General features: G+C 38.0%; 2 protein-coding genes across 6 annotated transcripts in view; both read right to left on the minus strand.

Annotated features, from left to right (window-relative positions):
* The window catches only part of LOC306868757 (nucleolar transcription factor 1-like), a 967110-nt gene that overhangs the window by 499170 nt on the left and 449757 nt on the right, over positions 1–18183 (minus strand). The gene's annotated exons all lie outside the window — the stretch shown is intronic.
* Positions 1016–16149, minus strand: LOC306869010 (ceramide synthase-like). Of its 5 annotated transcripts, XM_079415546.1 has the most exons (9): positions 16055–16149; positions 15228–15391; positions 14784–14881; positions 12031–12188; positions 11263–11346; positions 5771–5993; positions 4807–4902; positions 4298–4407; positions 1016–3209 (listed from the first exon to the last, which is right to left on the minus strand). In XM_079415546.1, the coding sequence occupies exons 4-9, from the start codon at positions 12153–12155 to the stop codon at positions 2969–2971; spliced, it is 879 nt and encodes a 292-aa protein (XP_079271672.1). In that variant the 5' UTR covers positions 12156–12188; positions 14784–14881; positions 15228–15391; positions 16055–16149; the 3' UTR covers positions 1016–2968. The 5 variants fall into 5 exon arrangements, with proteins under 5 accessions (XP_079271672.1, XP_079271669.1, XP_079271670.1 ...); XM_079415543.1 differs by lacking the exon at positions 14784–14881; XM_079415544.1 differs by lacking the exon at positions 14784–14881 and having other exon boundaries at positions 15212–15391.

Here is an 18183-nt window from a genome sequence, read left to right on the forward strand (position 1 = left end):
ACGCATTTTTTTTTATTAAGTCAGCAGTTCTGTGTAAAATAATGCGCCACGGGCCTTAAAAATGATCCAGCTTGCAAGATATCAACGAGCTGATCTCGATTTTTATTATTTATACAGCGAGTGTAAACATGGACCACCAGGGGGCGCCGTTTACCGTGTGTTTCAGACCTTCACGAGTCCAACAGATGCTCCTTCAGGGTCTCAGATAAAGAAATTCAGCCCCTAAATCAACCATAAATCTAGATTTAGTTTTATCAGTCGAATAATGGAAGTGCACGACAGTGTAAAAGTACTCTTGGTGTTTCACCTCCCGAGACTAACGGGCTGATGTACGAACATATAATTTAGTTTTGAAATGGTTAATTTAAATTATACATTATTATTATTGATTTTTTTAAAAACTATAAAAAGAATAGATATTGCTTTTTATAACTTCAGACAGACCATAAAAAAGCGATGAAAAATTAGCTACAATTTCAGACCATTCTGATTTTACTTTTCTTTTTTAAAATACTAAAACTTTAAAAGTAAATTAAATGTAGCGTAACCACCTTTGACCTTTCACTCTGGCGAACACGGGAGAAGCACGCGTGCCATTTAAAAATAATAATAATAATTTTAAACTCAATTTACAAAATGTGTAAAAATGAGAAATATAAGAACTTGCTGTTGAATTTTGAAAAAGTTCAAAAAGGAAAAAAGAGAGAGGCACGCATGCTCTGATTGGCTACACAACAGCAGGCCACTCCCTTATCTCTTTTGATCAGCTGTTTTACAGAGCCTCTGCCCTTTGCAGAGATAAGCATGCTACCTCAAGTCAAGACACCGTTTTAGTGAATTCCCCAAATTAAGTGGCTTTTTTTACTTCACATTTAATATAACTGAGAGAAGAGAATTTGGGAATCAGGAAACCAAGTCTCACTAACATGGTGTTTCAATACTAAAATGGCAAATTTCATTTAACTAAGGTATGCCATTTTCATTTCCTCTCACACAATCACACAAGAGACACATTGAGCAGGTGACACAGAGGCTTTGTTTCAGTATAAAAGGAAGTCAAACACAGCATCAGAGCACAGCAGGAGAGAGCGAGAGTATATTTCAGCTGAGAGAACCAGAATTACAGAACAGTCAGTCTTCAGGCAGCTAGATAAACAGAAGCCCACTCAGGAGAACATTTAGATGTGAATTCATATGTACATTCAGACTTGGCCAAATAAATACATAAATTAAAATAATAAATTAACAATAGGAATAATTACATAAAAACTGTCAGAAGATACAGTCATTCCTAGCTCAAAATATGATTTCTAAACAGTTCCCAAACCAGTACACTTTGCTATAGTTGAAAATACTGGCCCCTATTCATGCCCAGCACTGGGCAGTCCCTTTGAGTAAGTGTTGTGATGACCCAGTGTAGTACTTTGTGTAAAGAGCATGTTGAAAGCATTACTTCTAAGGCTACATTGATCCCTTTGGGCATACAAGCTGACTAAATCAGCAAAACAAAAACGTTCTAGTGCGTAACAGAAACATGACTAATCTATAATAAGACTCCAATTATAGTGGTCCAGAACTATATCCAGGACATTGATCTATCTATGCAGTGCTTTTAAAAGTATTACATTATCCCACAGACTTGGATGTTTGTCTAGCAGCCCCTCCTTGGGATAATTCAGAGCAAGATTCATTTCTAGAATCCACCTTGTGCGCCATCCTCTCACTTCCACCTCTAATAATACTGTTTAACGTCAAACTGGCAGAGCCCTGTTTGGGAGTATAGCACAACAATCAGGCCTAAGGGTGGTATGTGACAACATTGTTACACCAATGACAATTTTACCATAAAAGTGAGGACTAATTGGTGACAAAACGCATAATCAGTGGACCTCCTATATATCCAGACAGAAACGAAGAAACATCTCATCAGTGTGGAGAAAAACAGCAGTTGTTATTCAGTGTGCAGATTACAATCAGTGCTAGCACAGAATCCATATTGTGGTGTGGATCTATTAAGAGGTTAGCGAGGGCCTTTATGCTGGCAGCCTCCTCACATAAAACTACACAAAGTACAAACCGACTGGCTCAGGTTCATCTGAATGCCTTGCCAACTTCAGCCTGGTTTTCAAGTGCAGTATTTCACTGGGCAGCTCGGTCTCTTCCCCCTCCGTCTGACGTCTGGATCTTAAAAGGATTGGAGTACTGCATCAGAGAGATGCTAATGTATTACCTCAGCCTCATCCAAATCCTTTAAATGACCCCCCTTCTACTTTATAACTGCTGATTCACTAACTAACTGGATGCAGCCGCTGCCATCTTATTTTCAGCTGTGATGAGAACCAGGAAAGAGAAAAACAGCTGGAAGAAGGCCATGCACCCACAGTGAGAGTCTGAGGGATTTTTTGAACTAAACTTTGTGAACGGTTTTGTTTTAGACTAAGCCACCCGTACTTCGGAACAGAACTGAATAAATAATAGATAAACAGGTTCTACAAAAATCTAAAATAAATGAAAACTCTATTTGGAATTCAACGTAAATATTAATAAAAACTTATGTACAAATCGACTGAGAAATTTCAGAGAGGAGAACAGGAGGGATCTATCAATCCATCATTTTAAATACTGTTCCCGATGCATCCACATAAGTCCCTTTTTCTGAAGCTTATAACCATGGTAATCTACAAATGATGCACTAACCCTGCAAAGCAGCAGATGACATTTCCCCGACCAACTGCTCCAACATAGAGAATGTGCATGTTAGGGGAAAACAATCTGTTTGGTTTGGTCTGCAGTCTTCTCAAAGAGAGGATGATGGTGAATAGTGAGGGTACAGACCTTCAGTTTCTTTGTTTGCTAACCCATGCCACTGGGTCTAAGGTAGAGCCACCCATTGTAATAAATCAGTCTGCCTTCGGTTTCCTGTTTGGTCTAAATCTAGCAACCCTGTACCTACATCTCTACTCCTCTCTTAGTGCGAGTCGGTCTCTCTGGGGCTGTATCCGTTGGCAGGGGGCAGGAGTGAGGTTTTCGGTTCAGAGTCTTTGCTGCTAGGAGCAGCTTTGTGCCGTGAGGCTCTGGTGAAGAGACGGAAGGCACCCCTGCAGATGAGGGAAAACCAGTAGACCTGCGGGGCCATGAGCAAAGCTGCACCTGCGTTAAAGTGCCAGGGCACAGACAGCGGCACCATGTAGAAGGGGATGGAGGCGTACCTGTGATATGAGCACAAACAAATAGGAGTAATTATCGGTATTTTTTAATAATCAAAGTCCCTTTCAAGAAAAGTCAGATCACTCAGGGCCATATTTGCATTGCCCATCTAATTTAATGTGGAAATGCAGAAAAAAACAAAAACAATGCATGTTTCAGGTTGGTTCACACAATGCACATGTGCAGTCCCAAGTGTGTGTCTCAGGAAAATGTTTATATGGAAACCGCCATATCGACCAATGGCTACAGTAATGCAAAGTATTTACCGATTGGCACATGGTTCTTTTATTTAGGATGCGGGACTCCTTTCAAGGATGATAATTATAATGATAACGATTACTATAAATTAGGGATGCACGATATTGGATTTTGCCGATATTTTGGCTGATAGCTGGTGCAGATACCGATACATTTCCTTTTTTGGAAGTCTCTCCTGTGCAAAGATTATAAACAAATTATTTTTGTTGCTTTTTTATTTGTAGATTTATCATTTGTTGATGGTCTAAAGAAAAAGAGTACCTTGTATTAAAGTTTTCATAATTCATTTAAAAATATATTTTACACATTAATGAACAAATCTGCGCTAAATGTGCTTTCGGAGATCGGCTGAATGGATTCGAAAACGGTAAAACTCAGTTGTTTAACTCTTGGGGAGTTGGAAAATGAGCCTATTTATAAAAATAAAAAAAAAGTGGAGTGTTCCTTTAAGTCTAAGAATGCTCAAATTTCCAATCTTATGAATAATACATCAGGGCTGCAATTTTAAAATTAGAACATGCCATCCAGACCGATGAGGTTTGTCCTGGTATTACGATCGATGCAAAACAACACGGCTCCTGATCTTTGGTGGTTATTACAATCGTTTAGGAGGAATGTATAAATGTCTCATGTTCAGATCAAATCCTGGGTTGAGACTGAGCGAGAAATATGTTCGTCTGAAAACCTCAAGATTTAAGAATCCATGTTAATATCAGAAGCAGTGTGACTCAGTGGGGAAAGAGAAGATAAGAGAAAGAAGGAATAGATGAGCAATAGAAATATAAGAGAGTGAAAGACTGAATGAGTGAGAGTGTTAAACAGTGATCTTTACCTGCCGTAGGCGTAGTAGAGGTAGGGGAAGAGAAGAACTCTGCAGATGAAGAAAGTGACCAGCATAAGAGCTCCATTGACTTTATGTAGGAGAGTGTGCTGTTGCTTGTACTGAGGCAAAGAAACAAACAAAGGAGAGAGCAAGAAATGGAGAAAGAGAGCGTTTAACAGATAGAAATATATTAATAGGCAGAGCAATGAACCCTGAAAACCATGATTGATTCAATATTCCCCACTACACTTAACACTGAAGCTGTGAAGGAGACATGTACGAAAGAGTTGTTACAGGAAAAAAAAAAAAGAAAAAAAGAAAGAAAGATTATTCTCAATCAATTAGATGTTTTAAGATTAGTAAATCTGGTAGAAATTACCCATACATTTCCAAGAAAAGAAAGAGTAGAGCGCAAAATCTGCTCACCTAGGTTGTTAAAAAGAAAGATACAGTCACTAAACAAAAGACAGACAGAGGGATACAGAAAGACAGGGTGAATGTGTGTTTGTGTTTAGTACCTGGATGAGTATTTTTCCAAGACAGACAGATGGGGTGCTGAGTTCTGCCAGGAACATCACACCCTGGAAATAATCCCCTTTTCCCTGTCTCCAGAACTAGGAAAAGAGAGGAGAGGAAAAGAAAATAGGGAAAGGAAAGTAAGAGGAAAGGCACAGGAGGAGAAAAGAGGCGGATGGGAAAGGGGAATTGGAAATAAATTAATTAAAAAAGGGAAAAAGAAAAAGAAAAAGAAGAGCATGGAAATGGAACATAAAAGGGAAGGAAGAGAAAAAGAAAGGAAGAAAGGAAAGGAGAACAGGGAAAAAAAAAGAGGAAAAAAAACATAGGAAAATAATTAAAAATGTAAATACAGGAATTAAAAGCAAAGGAGAAGGGGAAGAGGAAATGGAAAGGAAGGGAATTCAAAGGGGAGGAAAGGGGAAGTGGAACGGAAAAAGGAAAGGAATGGAAGGGAGAGGAAAGGGTAGGAAATGGAGAGGGAAGGGAAGTGAAAGAAAGAAAAGAGAACAGGGGTGGATTGAAAAAAGAACAGAAAAGAAAGTTATACTCGTGTCAGATGTAGGAAAGCTTAGTGTGGTTTTATCAGAGGAAAGCACTGTAGAGGTTTTCCTGTCTTATCAGGCCATTTAAGTGCAGCTAATGCCAGGGTGCTGGCTGCTGCCCTGCTGCCGAAAGCAACAGTCTCCATGGATACAGATGGAGAGTGATGGAGAGCATAATTACAGGGTGAAAGTACACAGGCCCATTCAGGACAAGTTTGACTCAGCCACACTTCAAGCCACCCACAGATCATGATCCCATCAAATCACTCTCAAACAGTCGTCAAGCCAAATCTGTTACTACACTCCAAACACATGGTCAGACTGGCTCTGATGGGCCTCCGTAATCATATTTCTAAAAAAAATGCACTTCATATGCATTTATGAAAAAATGTTAAAGTCACTCAACCCTCACTGCACTCACCACAGAGACAGGAAAACAGACAGTGACCATGACGACATGGTGCAAGACCATCAGGAACTCTCGGCGCAGATAGCCGCTGATGGCTGACCTCATCGGTTTGGCTTCGCTCTCCTCCTCATGATCTTTGACCTGAAGTTTGTACCAGTGGCACAAGAACATGGCATAGATGTCATAGACGAAGTAGGGGACAGCAAAGAGGATATAGCTGCTGGTAAGCCAATGCCTGGACAAAGGGAGGAGAAAGAGATGAGGAACGAAAGAAGAGTGAGAAACCCAGAGATGAGATTTAGGATTACTTTGCAACAATTACACCTGTTTATATACAAAATTAAATTGCCATGATTGTTTTAACTCATTACTCAATATAATTACAAAATACTGAATATTTATAGATATAATGCTCAGAAAGGCAACTTAACATTTTAAACATGCAGATTTATTTCACATTTAATTACTTTACTAAATCAGTTTTAAAATCCTTTGAGAACCATAACAAGTCCAAGCCAAGGTGCTTACTACTACTGGAAATGACAGAAAAGATACATTTCTTATTGTGTGTCGCATGCTAGACAAGCATTCATATAGGTTTAGAACAACATGAGAGGAAGTAAATTACATTTTCATTTTTGGGTGACGTATTCCCTTATAATTTGACTAGCAAATCAAGTACAGTCAGACTGTAGAGGCAGTAAAACTACTCTACACGTTCCCGAGAGAAATGTGATTTGTGTGGATAAACGTGTCTATTTCTGAAAATTAAACATACACTACTCTTCAAATGTTTGGTGTCAGTAAAATATATTAGTACTTATGTTTAATTCAATTCATCAGTGACAGTAATGAATTTTACTTTGTTATAAAAATTATATTTTAAATGTATGCTGTTCTTTTGAACTTTCTATTCATCAAAAATGTGTGTGTGTGTGATCATGTGACACTGAAGCCTGAAGTAATGACTACTGAAAATTCAGCTTTGCATCACAGGTATAAATTACGTTTTAAAATACATTCAAACAGAAAAATGGCATTTTGTTTGCTGTGTTTTAGATCAAATAAATGCAGCCTTGGTGAGCATTAGGCTACGTTCACACTGCAGGCAAAACATTTTTTTTTTGCTCACACGTGACTCAGATCTGTTTTTGTCATGACAGTGTGAACAGCACAAACCGCATGGAAGCTGATCTTTTCAATTCCGATTTGTACCACTTCCATATGTGGTACTAAATCCGATCCATGACCGCAATGCGAATGGTCTAGGGTTGTAACGTATGAGATTTTCACGGTATATATTAAACAATAATTCTTATCAGTAACAATGACTCTTAAAAGAATAAGAACAAGTTATTTGAGTGAACAAATCCTTTATTACAACAAACTTGAAATAATTTTAATGAAAGTAAGCTTTCCTTCTGAGGAAAAAAAATAGTCCAGTTTCCAAAATCCAGTTTCAACGCGGAATTTGGCTACTTTTTCCACTGTTGCCGCGGGTTGTTTTTCAACAGCTATTAGGGGTGGGAGGAAAAAAAATATCGATCCATCGCGATTCTCTCTCCAACGATTCTGGATTGATTTTGAGAATCAATTCTGAGCTTAGTTTTTAACCAGATGTGCGATGACGCAGAGTCGCTGCTTTAGAAACACTCGTATTCTGCTTCCAGTTCCTCACACATACACCACTCAAACCTTCCGTAAAATAATCTTTCATAAAGTTCGGAAAGGTTGAAGCGAATTACAACGACATTCACGGGCTTAATTGCACAGGATCGCCCGTCGGTATTTTCCTTACAAATGCTCTACGAAGTCATCATTTATGTGGTTTGGAATGCAGTGGACTTGTTTAAAATATGAACCTCACTAACAGAAGGCTGCTCTCAATTTCAAACGCGGACGCGCGCTTTGTGTAGACTGCTCGCGACTCCGTGTAAGTGATTTAATGTACTTGCGTCTCAAAATGGTTTTGACGCAAAATTCATGTAAACACAGCCAGTTATGTCTTAAGGGATTAAACGGACAGGACAAAGCACATTACTTCTCATATTTCAAGAGAGATCCGTGCGTGAATGCAGCTTAATAGATCTCCCGCGGTCTATGATGTCATAGTTCTTGAATGGAAAACCTTCAGATAATCTTAAATACTGAAAGCACTCTTTGTTGTTTGTTATGTTTCTATGCTCCTCTATTTGCTACTTGCTTGTATGTTTTGAAGTTATATTAGTTTAAAATTCTTAACATACAACTGTTAATGATTTTTTTTTTCATTTGTAATTATTTTAAAAAGTATTTAATTACTTATGTAAGGATATGTAAATGTAAGGATTTTAAAATTCTCAAGTCTGTAAACTAATTAATTAATTAATAAAGGGGGGGGGGGGGGGGGGGGGGGTGTAAATGAAGAGTCTTCGGGAATCGGATCGTGACTCCCAGAATCGGATCGGATCGTGAGGTGACTAAAGATTCCCAGCCCTAACAGCTATACAAAAAATCAGATATGAGAAAAAAAAAAAAAAAATCGGAATTGAGCACTAAAGCTCGCAGTGTGAACTTAGAGACTTATTTCAAAAGCAAATTCTGACCAGCATAAATGAATAGCAATTTCTATTATAGAGCAATTTCTAGCATCAAAAAGCATCTTCTCTTAAAGAAAAACAAAATCCCAAGCATTTAAAGGGATAGTTCACCCAAACAAATTAAAATTCTGTCATTAATTAGTCACCCTCATGTTGTTCCAAACCCATAAGAATTTCGTTCATCTTTGGAACACAAATGAAGATATTTTTGATGAAATCCGAGAGCTTTCTGACTCTGCATAGACAGCAATGCAACAACTACGGTCAAGGCCCAGAAAGGTAAGGACATTGATAAAATAGTCTATGGGACATCAGTGATTCAACTTTAATGTTATGAAGCTACGAGAATACTTTTTGCACACAAATAAAACAAAAATAACAACTTTATTCAGCAAATCTTCTCCAAATCATGTATTCCACCATTATCTGGGTGTTGGGCATGTTTTGCTTGTTGATGTTAATTATAAGAGTCGCTTCGGAATATAAGTTGCAACATGTTTCAGATGAAACAAAACAAATGCAACTTGCGTTTCAGAAAATGTGTTCATCACTGTTACAAGATTTCTGTATAATGAGTGATACCTTACATTATTACCAGAAAAAGTATTTGGATTATAGTACTGAGCCGTGGCAATGAAGCTGCTATAATGTGCTATTAAATTAAATATGAAGTATCATAGAGCAAAAAAACAAAGAAAACATTAATTGTAAAAGAAACAGAAGCTTGAAGAATGCATTTTAATGGGCATAATTAAGTGCGAAAATAACTGAAGGAAATATCTGGCATATCTATATGGCATAAAACCACGAAAATGTGCATTTACACAGACCGTTTAATGCTGTTCTGAAGCGCCATAAATGCATTTGCACAGGAATTAAAATTGTGGGAAACATACCTTTTAAAATAACAACAATTTTAAAATTAGTTTTAACAAAAATAATGCTATAAAATTAAATCACAAATATAAAAAAGAACAAATGTAAAACACGAAATAAATAAATACCTCATGTAACAACGTTAAATGTATATTTCCTACACGTGCTACAGTGTATCATCATGCACTGGAAGATTTGTCACAATGTTAGCTTCTGTGGTAGCTATTGACAGTATTTTCTTTTTCTTAACAAAATTGTTCCAATTGGAAAAAACACTTAAAATAAATTATGAATTACTGCATCGGGAACATCGCCGCATGATTAAAAGACACCAAAATTTGTTTCAAAGAGCCTATTTTTGTACAACCTACATTTTATTTTCCCTCTGCGACACTTTTTCTATTGTGTTGTAAATATTAAACAAATTGGATGTATCCTGACAAGACAAATAAACATAAGAAATGCAATTTTTGTACAACATTTTTATTTTCTCTGTGGCACTTTTTTTCCTACTGTGTTAGCCTTTCTTATTTTTAGTAGCGGAAATTATATTCTTGAGATCTAAATTAAACGGGAATGGTTGGGTCAGGAAGAAAATTATTCTAAGCGAAAGAGTAAATATATCGCGGGAGCGGGTCGCGGGACTAAAAAAAAAAAAAAAAGTCCCGCGCAGACTTCTAGCTCGAACTGACAGGCGTCCTTTGGGTTGTCATGACAACGATGCTGCTTAGAGCAGCACTGTTTTGCGTTTCATTTACACTGAATCAAAACAGCATTGCGTCGCCTTTGATACTAGGGACTGAGGTGGGTCAGATCCGGTGTATTTTAGGTCTGCTTTTATGCGGCATTGCGTCTTTACACTGAATTCTGAGCGGACACAGACCCGCTTTAGAGCAGCCTTAAATCGGCTGTGTAAAGATGCCTTAATCCAACTTTATACATATTCTTTTGGTTTTTGTACCCAGTATTTCTAAAAATTACAAATGCAATGAAAATACAGGGATTGGTACACGTTATTGGCAAGTACCAAAAGTAAAAGTATCTGTATCGGCCTGTTTTGGGAAAAGTGGTATCTGTGCATCCCTACTGTTTTTAATAACTACTGTTAAGACATTACATTGGAATATACACTTACAATACTTTACAAATCCATTACAGTCATGAATAATCAAAAACATACTGAAGCAATCATAATACTGATGTCCTTTTTTATTAATATAACACTTCCATAACTTAGTGTAATAAATTCAAAATCTGACGAATAAACATGTTAAAATAGGCCTAGTATTTGACTTGGCCTTGGTCTAATTCCCAGCACTCGTGTATCCTGATTGATGCATTTACTACACATACACAGAGTAATTGAGTTTACCTGGCTTAAATCATTTATGAAACATGATTGCTCTGACCTATTTGAGCTGCCGTTCTTAATTTACTTGTGTGCCTTCGGGTTAAGGAAAAATTAAACAAGATAAACAGTTCAAAACAAGATATACAATTCGATTTGGTGAGGCAAATCAAATTAGAGCCAATCGTTTTCCACAAAGCTCCTAATGGATTTCAGAGTATAAAGACGCAGCTTTCAAGTATTAACTAAAACCGCTGACTAAAGCTGTCATAAAAAGTCACCGTCAAGTTTTTCCAAAGTATTTTGTCAGTCTACTCTCTCTCACTCCCTTTCCCCCCGGCTTGGTGTGCCACAGTGGATTTACAGATAGGCTCGCAACCTAATTAGTTTCTAATTAGATTACACTGACATAAGGTGCGCATTAGAGGAATAGCACATTCTTAGAAACACTCAGAGTGAAGGGAATACTTTCACACTCCTACACATCTGGGAACAATTCCATAGAAAATGAGAGAATTCTCAGCTGTATATGCAAATGCAACACAAGTGAAAAGAGGCGAGAGAGACACATGCACATGGGAAAACAAACAAACACCTAAGTAAAACAGTGTTGTATATGGTAAAACACAGAGCCCTGCATATATACTCAAAAAAGTATGTTCTCTGTTAGATCTTGTCACATATCTTCAGCTGATACTCACTGGTCCTCAATGATGTCTTCACATGAACAGGCGATGATGTACCCGGCAGAAGATGCCATAATGGCCTGAACGGAGGACACCAGTCTGAGAAAGGGTGAGAAAAAAAAAAAAAAAAACATTCATTAAAGACAGCAAGGAGATCAAAACAGACTGCAAACACACTTAGACAGGAGATATTTGAAACCATTAATAGCAGATTTTGATGACACCAGTTAAAGGAAGGGTCATCTAAGCAGGATATAGCTTTCCTAGCTAAGCAGAAAAGCTCATCGATGCATCAGACATGCACTGCAGCCAAATGCAACATCTTTACTCAGCAGATTTTAATCAGACACATTTCATGCAAAATGCCTTCAAAACAAGATAATAATCTCTGCCATAAACTTACAGAAACACATTTAGTAACAGACCAATGAATCTGCAGATATTTGATCATTATCTTCCTCATTCATTTCAGGCAACCATATTCAAATATTTTTAGTAACTTCAACAATTTATTTATAAAAGTGTTTATCTCAGCAAGTGTCAATTTTATTGATGCATATTACATATACAATCAAAAGTCACATTCGCTGATGCAGTTAAACAACTAAAAACAACTGGTTTGTCAAGTTTTCCTTTTTTAATTTAACCTTAATAAATCACACAAAAATACAATTATGGACTTTTATAAACAAAAAGAGCACAGATACACAAGTAAACAAAACCAGGTAGCTTGAGCCTGACAGCACCTTTCAACACATCTCACTTTCTCTTCCCTTTATTTACCTGGACGAGACGATGACAGCATCCTTCTCGCTCCATTTGAGCACAGGAGCATGTTTCAGGAATCGCTTGGACAGCAGGAAGAGGCCTGGGAAGAATATGGAGCCAGCTGCAAGGATGCTCAGCATAATCTCGGACAATGTTGCTCAACGTCACTGTTTCTAAAGAGGATAAATATTACACATTTTAAAGTGCATCTTAAAAAGTCCATATATTTTTCATAATAGGACGTATATTAAAAAACAACCTAGCCATTCATGAAAACCCAATCTTAAAAAAATTATTTAAATAGACAAGCAATAAAAGTATTTTAATTTGTAACAACACTGTTGCTTGATCATAAGCATTACGTTCAGAACTTGATTCTCACCAAAATCTGTTCACTGAAAAAAGAAGAGAGGAAGGCCAAGGCAAAGACAGAAGGATGACATAAACGGGGAGAGTAAAGAAGGAAAATTAGACCACAAAAACCACATTAGCACTCGACAAACAAGACATATGCCTTCTTAAATCAATGTGCATAGCATACATCAACATAAAATACCACTCATCTCTAAAGCCAAATTCAAATGACAGACTACAAGGTGTGCATTATGACAGCATGGCACAGATAGATTCCCCACATATCTTCAGGAAGATCATTTCAACTGCATCCCTTCACTGATCTCATTATTGCTTTGTAAGGAGTTCTTAAATTATTCTGGACAACTGCCATATTTATATTGAAGCAGAAGAAGCTGAGATGTTTGGGAGGAGGAGGGGTGGGGGTCTGTACTAAAACAGGCACAGAAAGGATAAGCAAGCAAGAGATTTAGAAAGACTGCTGCAGGGAGAGGGAGGGGAGCGAGACGAGGGGACACCGAGAAGAAAGAAAGGGGGTGTGTGGGAGGGTAGAGGCCTTCATCCTGTGGTACACTGAGGGTAACCTTGTGGGAGGAGGTGAAAGGGAGTGTATTATTCCTGTTATATATTGCTACAGTGGGACTGTGAGTGCAGCAAGCCAATCACAAAAGCTGCGTAAAAAGACTTCCATCCAAATCTGCGACAGACAATCACAGCAAAAACCAAGGAGTGCATTACAGACACAACAGCTAATGTGCGTTAGTCATTCATTATTCTGAAGCATGCACGAACAAATCTGTTCATGCAGCACGCAAATAATTCAAGAGATTGAGCAGCGACAAATTCTGTTACGAAAACGCATCACAGACGCGCCACGTGACGCTTTTAGGATTCAAACTAACTCTAATCTCGCGCAAACGATATTATAAAACCCTCCGCCGTTTCTTGCATCATCTCGGTCACGCTCTGATTTCCTCCGTTCGAGTATGCAATAAGAAAAGCAGCGCGAACGGCTCGCGCATTCACAACGCTACCTTTAGAGCTAGCAGGCATCCATCCTATTGTGTCGTCCTCGCCAGCAGTGAGTCTAGCAGAAGCGCACGAGGCAGAGGGAGTCTCGGCGGGACCTCTAGCTAACAGGTTGCAGGCGATAGGCCCGCTGGCTGTGTGTGTGCTGACGGCAGCCAGTAATGAATCGCTTTCCTCCCCACATGGCTGATGGAAAAAACCGGTTGCAAAAACGGGGATGCGCCCCCAGAGCCACTGTTCAATCCGTGCCATGCAACTCTTGCTGTAACCCGTTCAGACCCAGGCCAGAGATAACAAAAATACGATAAAGCGATCACAATGGAAAGCCAAAACATCCAGATCATTATACATATGAATTTACTGTTAATAAACAGAAAAATGTATAAAATTTATTAAATATTTAATTTGCTATTGTTATACACATTCATATGTACGGTGGCCAAGAGAGCTCAACGCGCTGCAAATAGAAAAAAACACCTGCAAATTAAGAAAACAACTTTCGTCAATTTGACAACGCACGCACTGCAAATACTCACAACACAACCAAACAAAGAAACCCACTGCAAATAAAATACTTCATTTGGTTGTGTTGTGAGCATTTGCAGCACCTGCTGTCACACTGATGAAGATGTTGTTGTCTTGATTTGCTGGTGCTTTTTCTATTTGCATGTGTTTTCTTAAGTTGCAGCGTGTTGAGCTCTCTCGGCCACCGACCCTGGACCACAAAACTAGTCATAAAAGGTCATTTCTTTTTTTCTTTTTAATTAAGATTTATACAATCTGAATAAATGCTTTCCATTGATGTATGGTTTGTTAGGATCTGACAATATTTGGCCACGATGCAACTATTTGAAAATCTGGAATATGAAGGTGCAAAAAATCTAAATATTGAGAAAATCACCTTTAAAGTTGTCCAAATGAAGTTCTTAGCAATGCATATTACTAATCAAAATTCAGTTTTTATATATTTACGGTAGGAAATATACAAAATATCTTCATGTAACATGATCTTTACTTAGTATCCTACTAATGATTTTTGGCATAAAAGAAAAATTGATAATTTTGACCAATACAATGTATTTTTGGCTATTGCTACAAATATACCCGTGCTACTTAAGACTGGTTTTGTGGTCACTTATGTATTATAGTAATAACAGTAAATTATGCATAATTGCATGCAACTAACCTTAACCCTTTAGTAAGTGCATGTTGTTAAGAAATGCTTTACTGTATAATTACATTGTAAAAAGGCTGCCTTTAAATTATGTGTAACCTAAAATCAAAATATTAAATTTGTACAGATTTTGAATTTCATTGTTGGATTAACATTAATTTAAAACATATGGCAGCTTAAAGAAACAAATAACAAATTATAAGCGACATACTTGGTGCAATAACAATGGTTACATCCTTCTTGGGGTTCAAACCTGGAACCCTTCAATGACCTGCTCATGCATTGTCATTTACTACCATGCCACACCACCTACAATGTCATATCACCAAACAAACACAAAGTTGAATGTCATTGCATGAGCACTGGTCAGATGTCTGTTGCTGTTACAGGCATATAATTCATTCTACAACTTTGGTCAGTCATGGCCTGAAAATAATAATTCTAGTGAAGATAGCACAAATTTTGTAGGATGCATTACTGAAACCATATCAAGCAGTTTTGCAGTACTATAAGTTACATAAAAACACCAGAAAAAGGTGAGGCAAGTTAAAACATATAATTGGGTCTGAATGCATTCCTAAAGATGTTATAAAAAAGCAGCAGGGGGACATGGTCATATTAGACAAGCGCAGAAGGAGCAAAAAAGGCAGATTACATTAAGGTTGAGCAGCGCTGGTTACGGGGACGGACAATCCGGTCACAGTCTTCCAGAAATCGGATCACAAGGTCGAGGAGGCATCTGTGAGACGGTCCACATGATGTTGTTGATTTATCCCAAGAGCTTGATCCCAGAAAGCTGCACAGGATTGCCAGCACCTGCTGGGAAAACACAAGTGCTATATATAACAACGAGAAAGGTCCAAGGACGGACAATCGTAGTACTGCAAAGTTCGTCTGTCCACATCCAGCTGTCCAGGAAGCGAGTGCATCCCTACATATAAAAGACCTGATCCGCACCATCCGCTCTTCACTCAAGCTGAGTCAGCAGATCAAAAGCTGCAGTGGTCAGATATGGCCACACTCAAACATTAGACTTGCAAATTACTTATTTAAATGAAAATGCAGGCTACCAGCAGCGGAGAGCGGATATTTGCAGCAGAAGGATGAAGAGAGAAGCAGGTATCCAGGCAACCACTTTGGTCCCCGGCTCTGCCTCTCTGACCACCTCGCTAGGATTAGACAAAACAAGTGGAGACCGGGGAAGGCAGGGAGGGTGGAATGGCTCACATTTGACTACAAAACATGTGCAAATCCTAAACCAAATGCCGAAAGTTATCTAAATAATGGCGTTATTCTAATTCGCCTGCATGCAAAGTAGGGAAAGAGAGTCACGCTAGCTCTCATGCTAACACGACTCAGAGCCTCGCTGAGCGGATAAAACCAGCAACGCTCTCCGTTGTCTTTTTTATTTGACCTTTAACTAATATCACCGTAGAAATTAGTAAATATATCACGGAAACGGGAAAAGCCGGTTTAACTTACTGTTCATCGCTCTCGGCTCAGAAATCGCGTCTTTTCGACCGGCCCCCGTCCTAAATGTGTTGATAAGAGATTAATTTTACTTTTAAATGTGCACCGCGAGTTTTAGTAACTAACTGCTGATTGGCCAAACGAGAAGGCTGCGACAGATTTGCCCTTCGTTGATTGGTTTAAGCTTTGATTGACAGTCAATTTGACCAATGGCGAGTAAAAACAAAGTGACCTGATAACGCAAGCCCGCATTAACTATTTATGGCCCGACGTCTTTTTGTCATCTTTCATTGTTTCAATAGTCCGTATTAAACATAGACAATTATGAATGTTTTGCTCAAATAATACGCATTGTTTTCCCAATACACGCAGGGAGAGAGTAAGTTTAGTCTATGAGTTTAAAGTCAGCATTAATTGAAAATCGACAGTTCTTGTTTTTTATGGAATGTTGCAGACTGTGTTTACATCGTAATCTTTAATCTGGGGGCTGTTCCATAAACCAAGATTAGAGTATAAGCCAGGCTTATTTCGGTTAGTCAGGCTTATTTTTGGTAGATTCGGTTACATAAATCAAATTTAAAAAAGTTCAAACTCAGTTACCCCGGCAACTTATGCTGGCAAACTAACCTGGTCCGGAGCAGGCTAACTGCCAGGCTAAACTGAGCTCCTCTAACACTGACCAATAGGAACGCATCCATATTACCACTGACTCTCTCACATACAGTCAGTTTAATTTATTATCGGTCCAAAAATAAAAGTATACAGAAAATACACCTTAAATAATCAAATAAATAAAAAATAGGCAACAACCAACTATATTTAATGTATTGTGCCCAAAATGTAGGCGAATGACATTTTAACATAGTTGCTAATTGTGCATGCAGTTGATCAGCAGTTTCTAGCCATGCAGCCTTTCTCTCTGAATTTATGACAGCTGTACCTTTTATGGTTATTAGAACATTAAAACATTACAATCTAAAATGTCTCTTTAAAGCATTAAAGCATAAAAACAATCAAAAGTTAAAATCACTGAATTAAAAATGTAAATTTATAATAGAAATCTTAACTGATAAGAGGAACACACATTTAACTCATTTGAGCTAACTTAGTGATTAACAGTTGCTGCTATCATAAAAATGCACTTATATGTAGGAAATTAAAATTCTATGTGTCACATTTAATGTCCAACAACAAATATTTTAGCAGAATGTATATTTTATTCAGAATTCTTGCGCTAGTATTCTATTCTGCTCTGTCTGTGTAGCGCGCATGCGCACCGCAGCGCTCGTTCTCTCGCATAAGCCTCGCCCACTCCTGACAGCTAAATGGATATATTTGCATGGCTTTCTGACATTTACAGATGTAAAAATATACCTGTGACGTATCAGTTATGCACTGAGGAAAACACAATGTTTCAAATGCGTTAAACAGCACAAATATTCGCTGTTTGCTATGGTGGATCGATTTGATCCATGATCGACATTAAGGGCTGCTTCAGAATAAGCGTGTACGTCACATTATCCTGACTCACTGAACCTGGATAGCATTAGTCAGATTGCGTGAACTTGAATTGTCGTTTATGGAACCGCTTTAGTCCCGATTAATTTGTTTGGTTATTTCAAGTCAGGTTTTGGACTTTAATCCCCGCTTTTCTTAGCGTCTTTTATGGAACAGCCCACAGAATTATTTAATAATTTAAGATAACCCATTACACACATAACATTTGCTAATAGCTTTAGTCCCTGACGTGACAGAATATTGTTGTGCAGCAAAAATGAGTGTCAATGCAATATTTCTATTGTCATGCATGACTGGGAAAGATGGTACCAGCTCGCCAGCAATGTGCGCTAACCAGTTAAGTTTATTAATTTTTTTATAAATGCCAGAGTATGAATGGGACATTATACTTTATACATCAAGCCCCTGGATCCTACAAAATAAACTTGCCATAAAATATATTTAATGGATGTGCTGCTTTTAGAAATCTTTCCTATGGCATTCTATGGAGATAGCATGTTTTTATGACTGTGATGGTCTCTTGGTTCAGTGCTTCTGCTATACAAGATTGCATAAAGAAATGGGTCACCATGGGTTCCAACTTAACTTCAAACAGTTCGCCATGATAACTCTCTTTGCACCAT

This window comes from Barbus barbus (genome assembly GCF_936440315.1).
Source record: "Barbus barbus genome assembly, chromosome: 4".
Taxonomy (NCBI): domain Eukaryota; kingdom Metazoa; phylum Chordata; class Actinopteri; order Cypriniformes; family Cyprinidae; genus Barbus; species Barbus barbus.

Excerpts from the sequence above, each read along its gene's own strand:
- LOC306869010 (XM_079415543.1), bottom strand. The coding sequence starts at position 12,155 with ATGCTGAGCATCCTTGCAGCTGGCTCCATATTCTTCCCAGGCCTCTTC. Across the intron at positions 5,994-11,262 it reads GAAGACATCATTGAGGACCA|GCATTGGCTTACCAGCAGCT; the intron begins GTGAGTATCAGC and ends CCCTTTGTCCAG. Across the intron at positions 4,903-5,770 it reads TCTGTTTTCCTGTCTCTGTG|TTCTGGAGACAGGGAAAAGG; the intron begins GTGAGTGCAGTG and ends CTCTTTTCCTAG.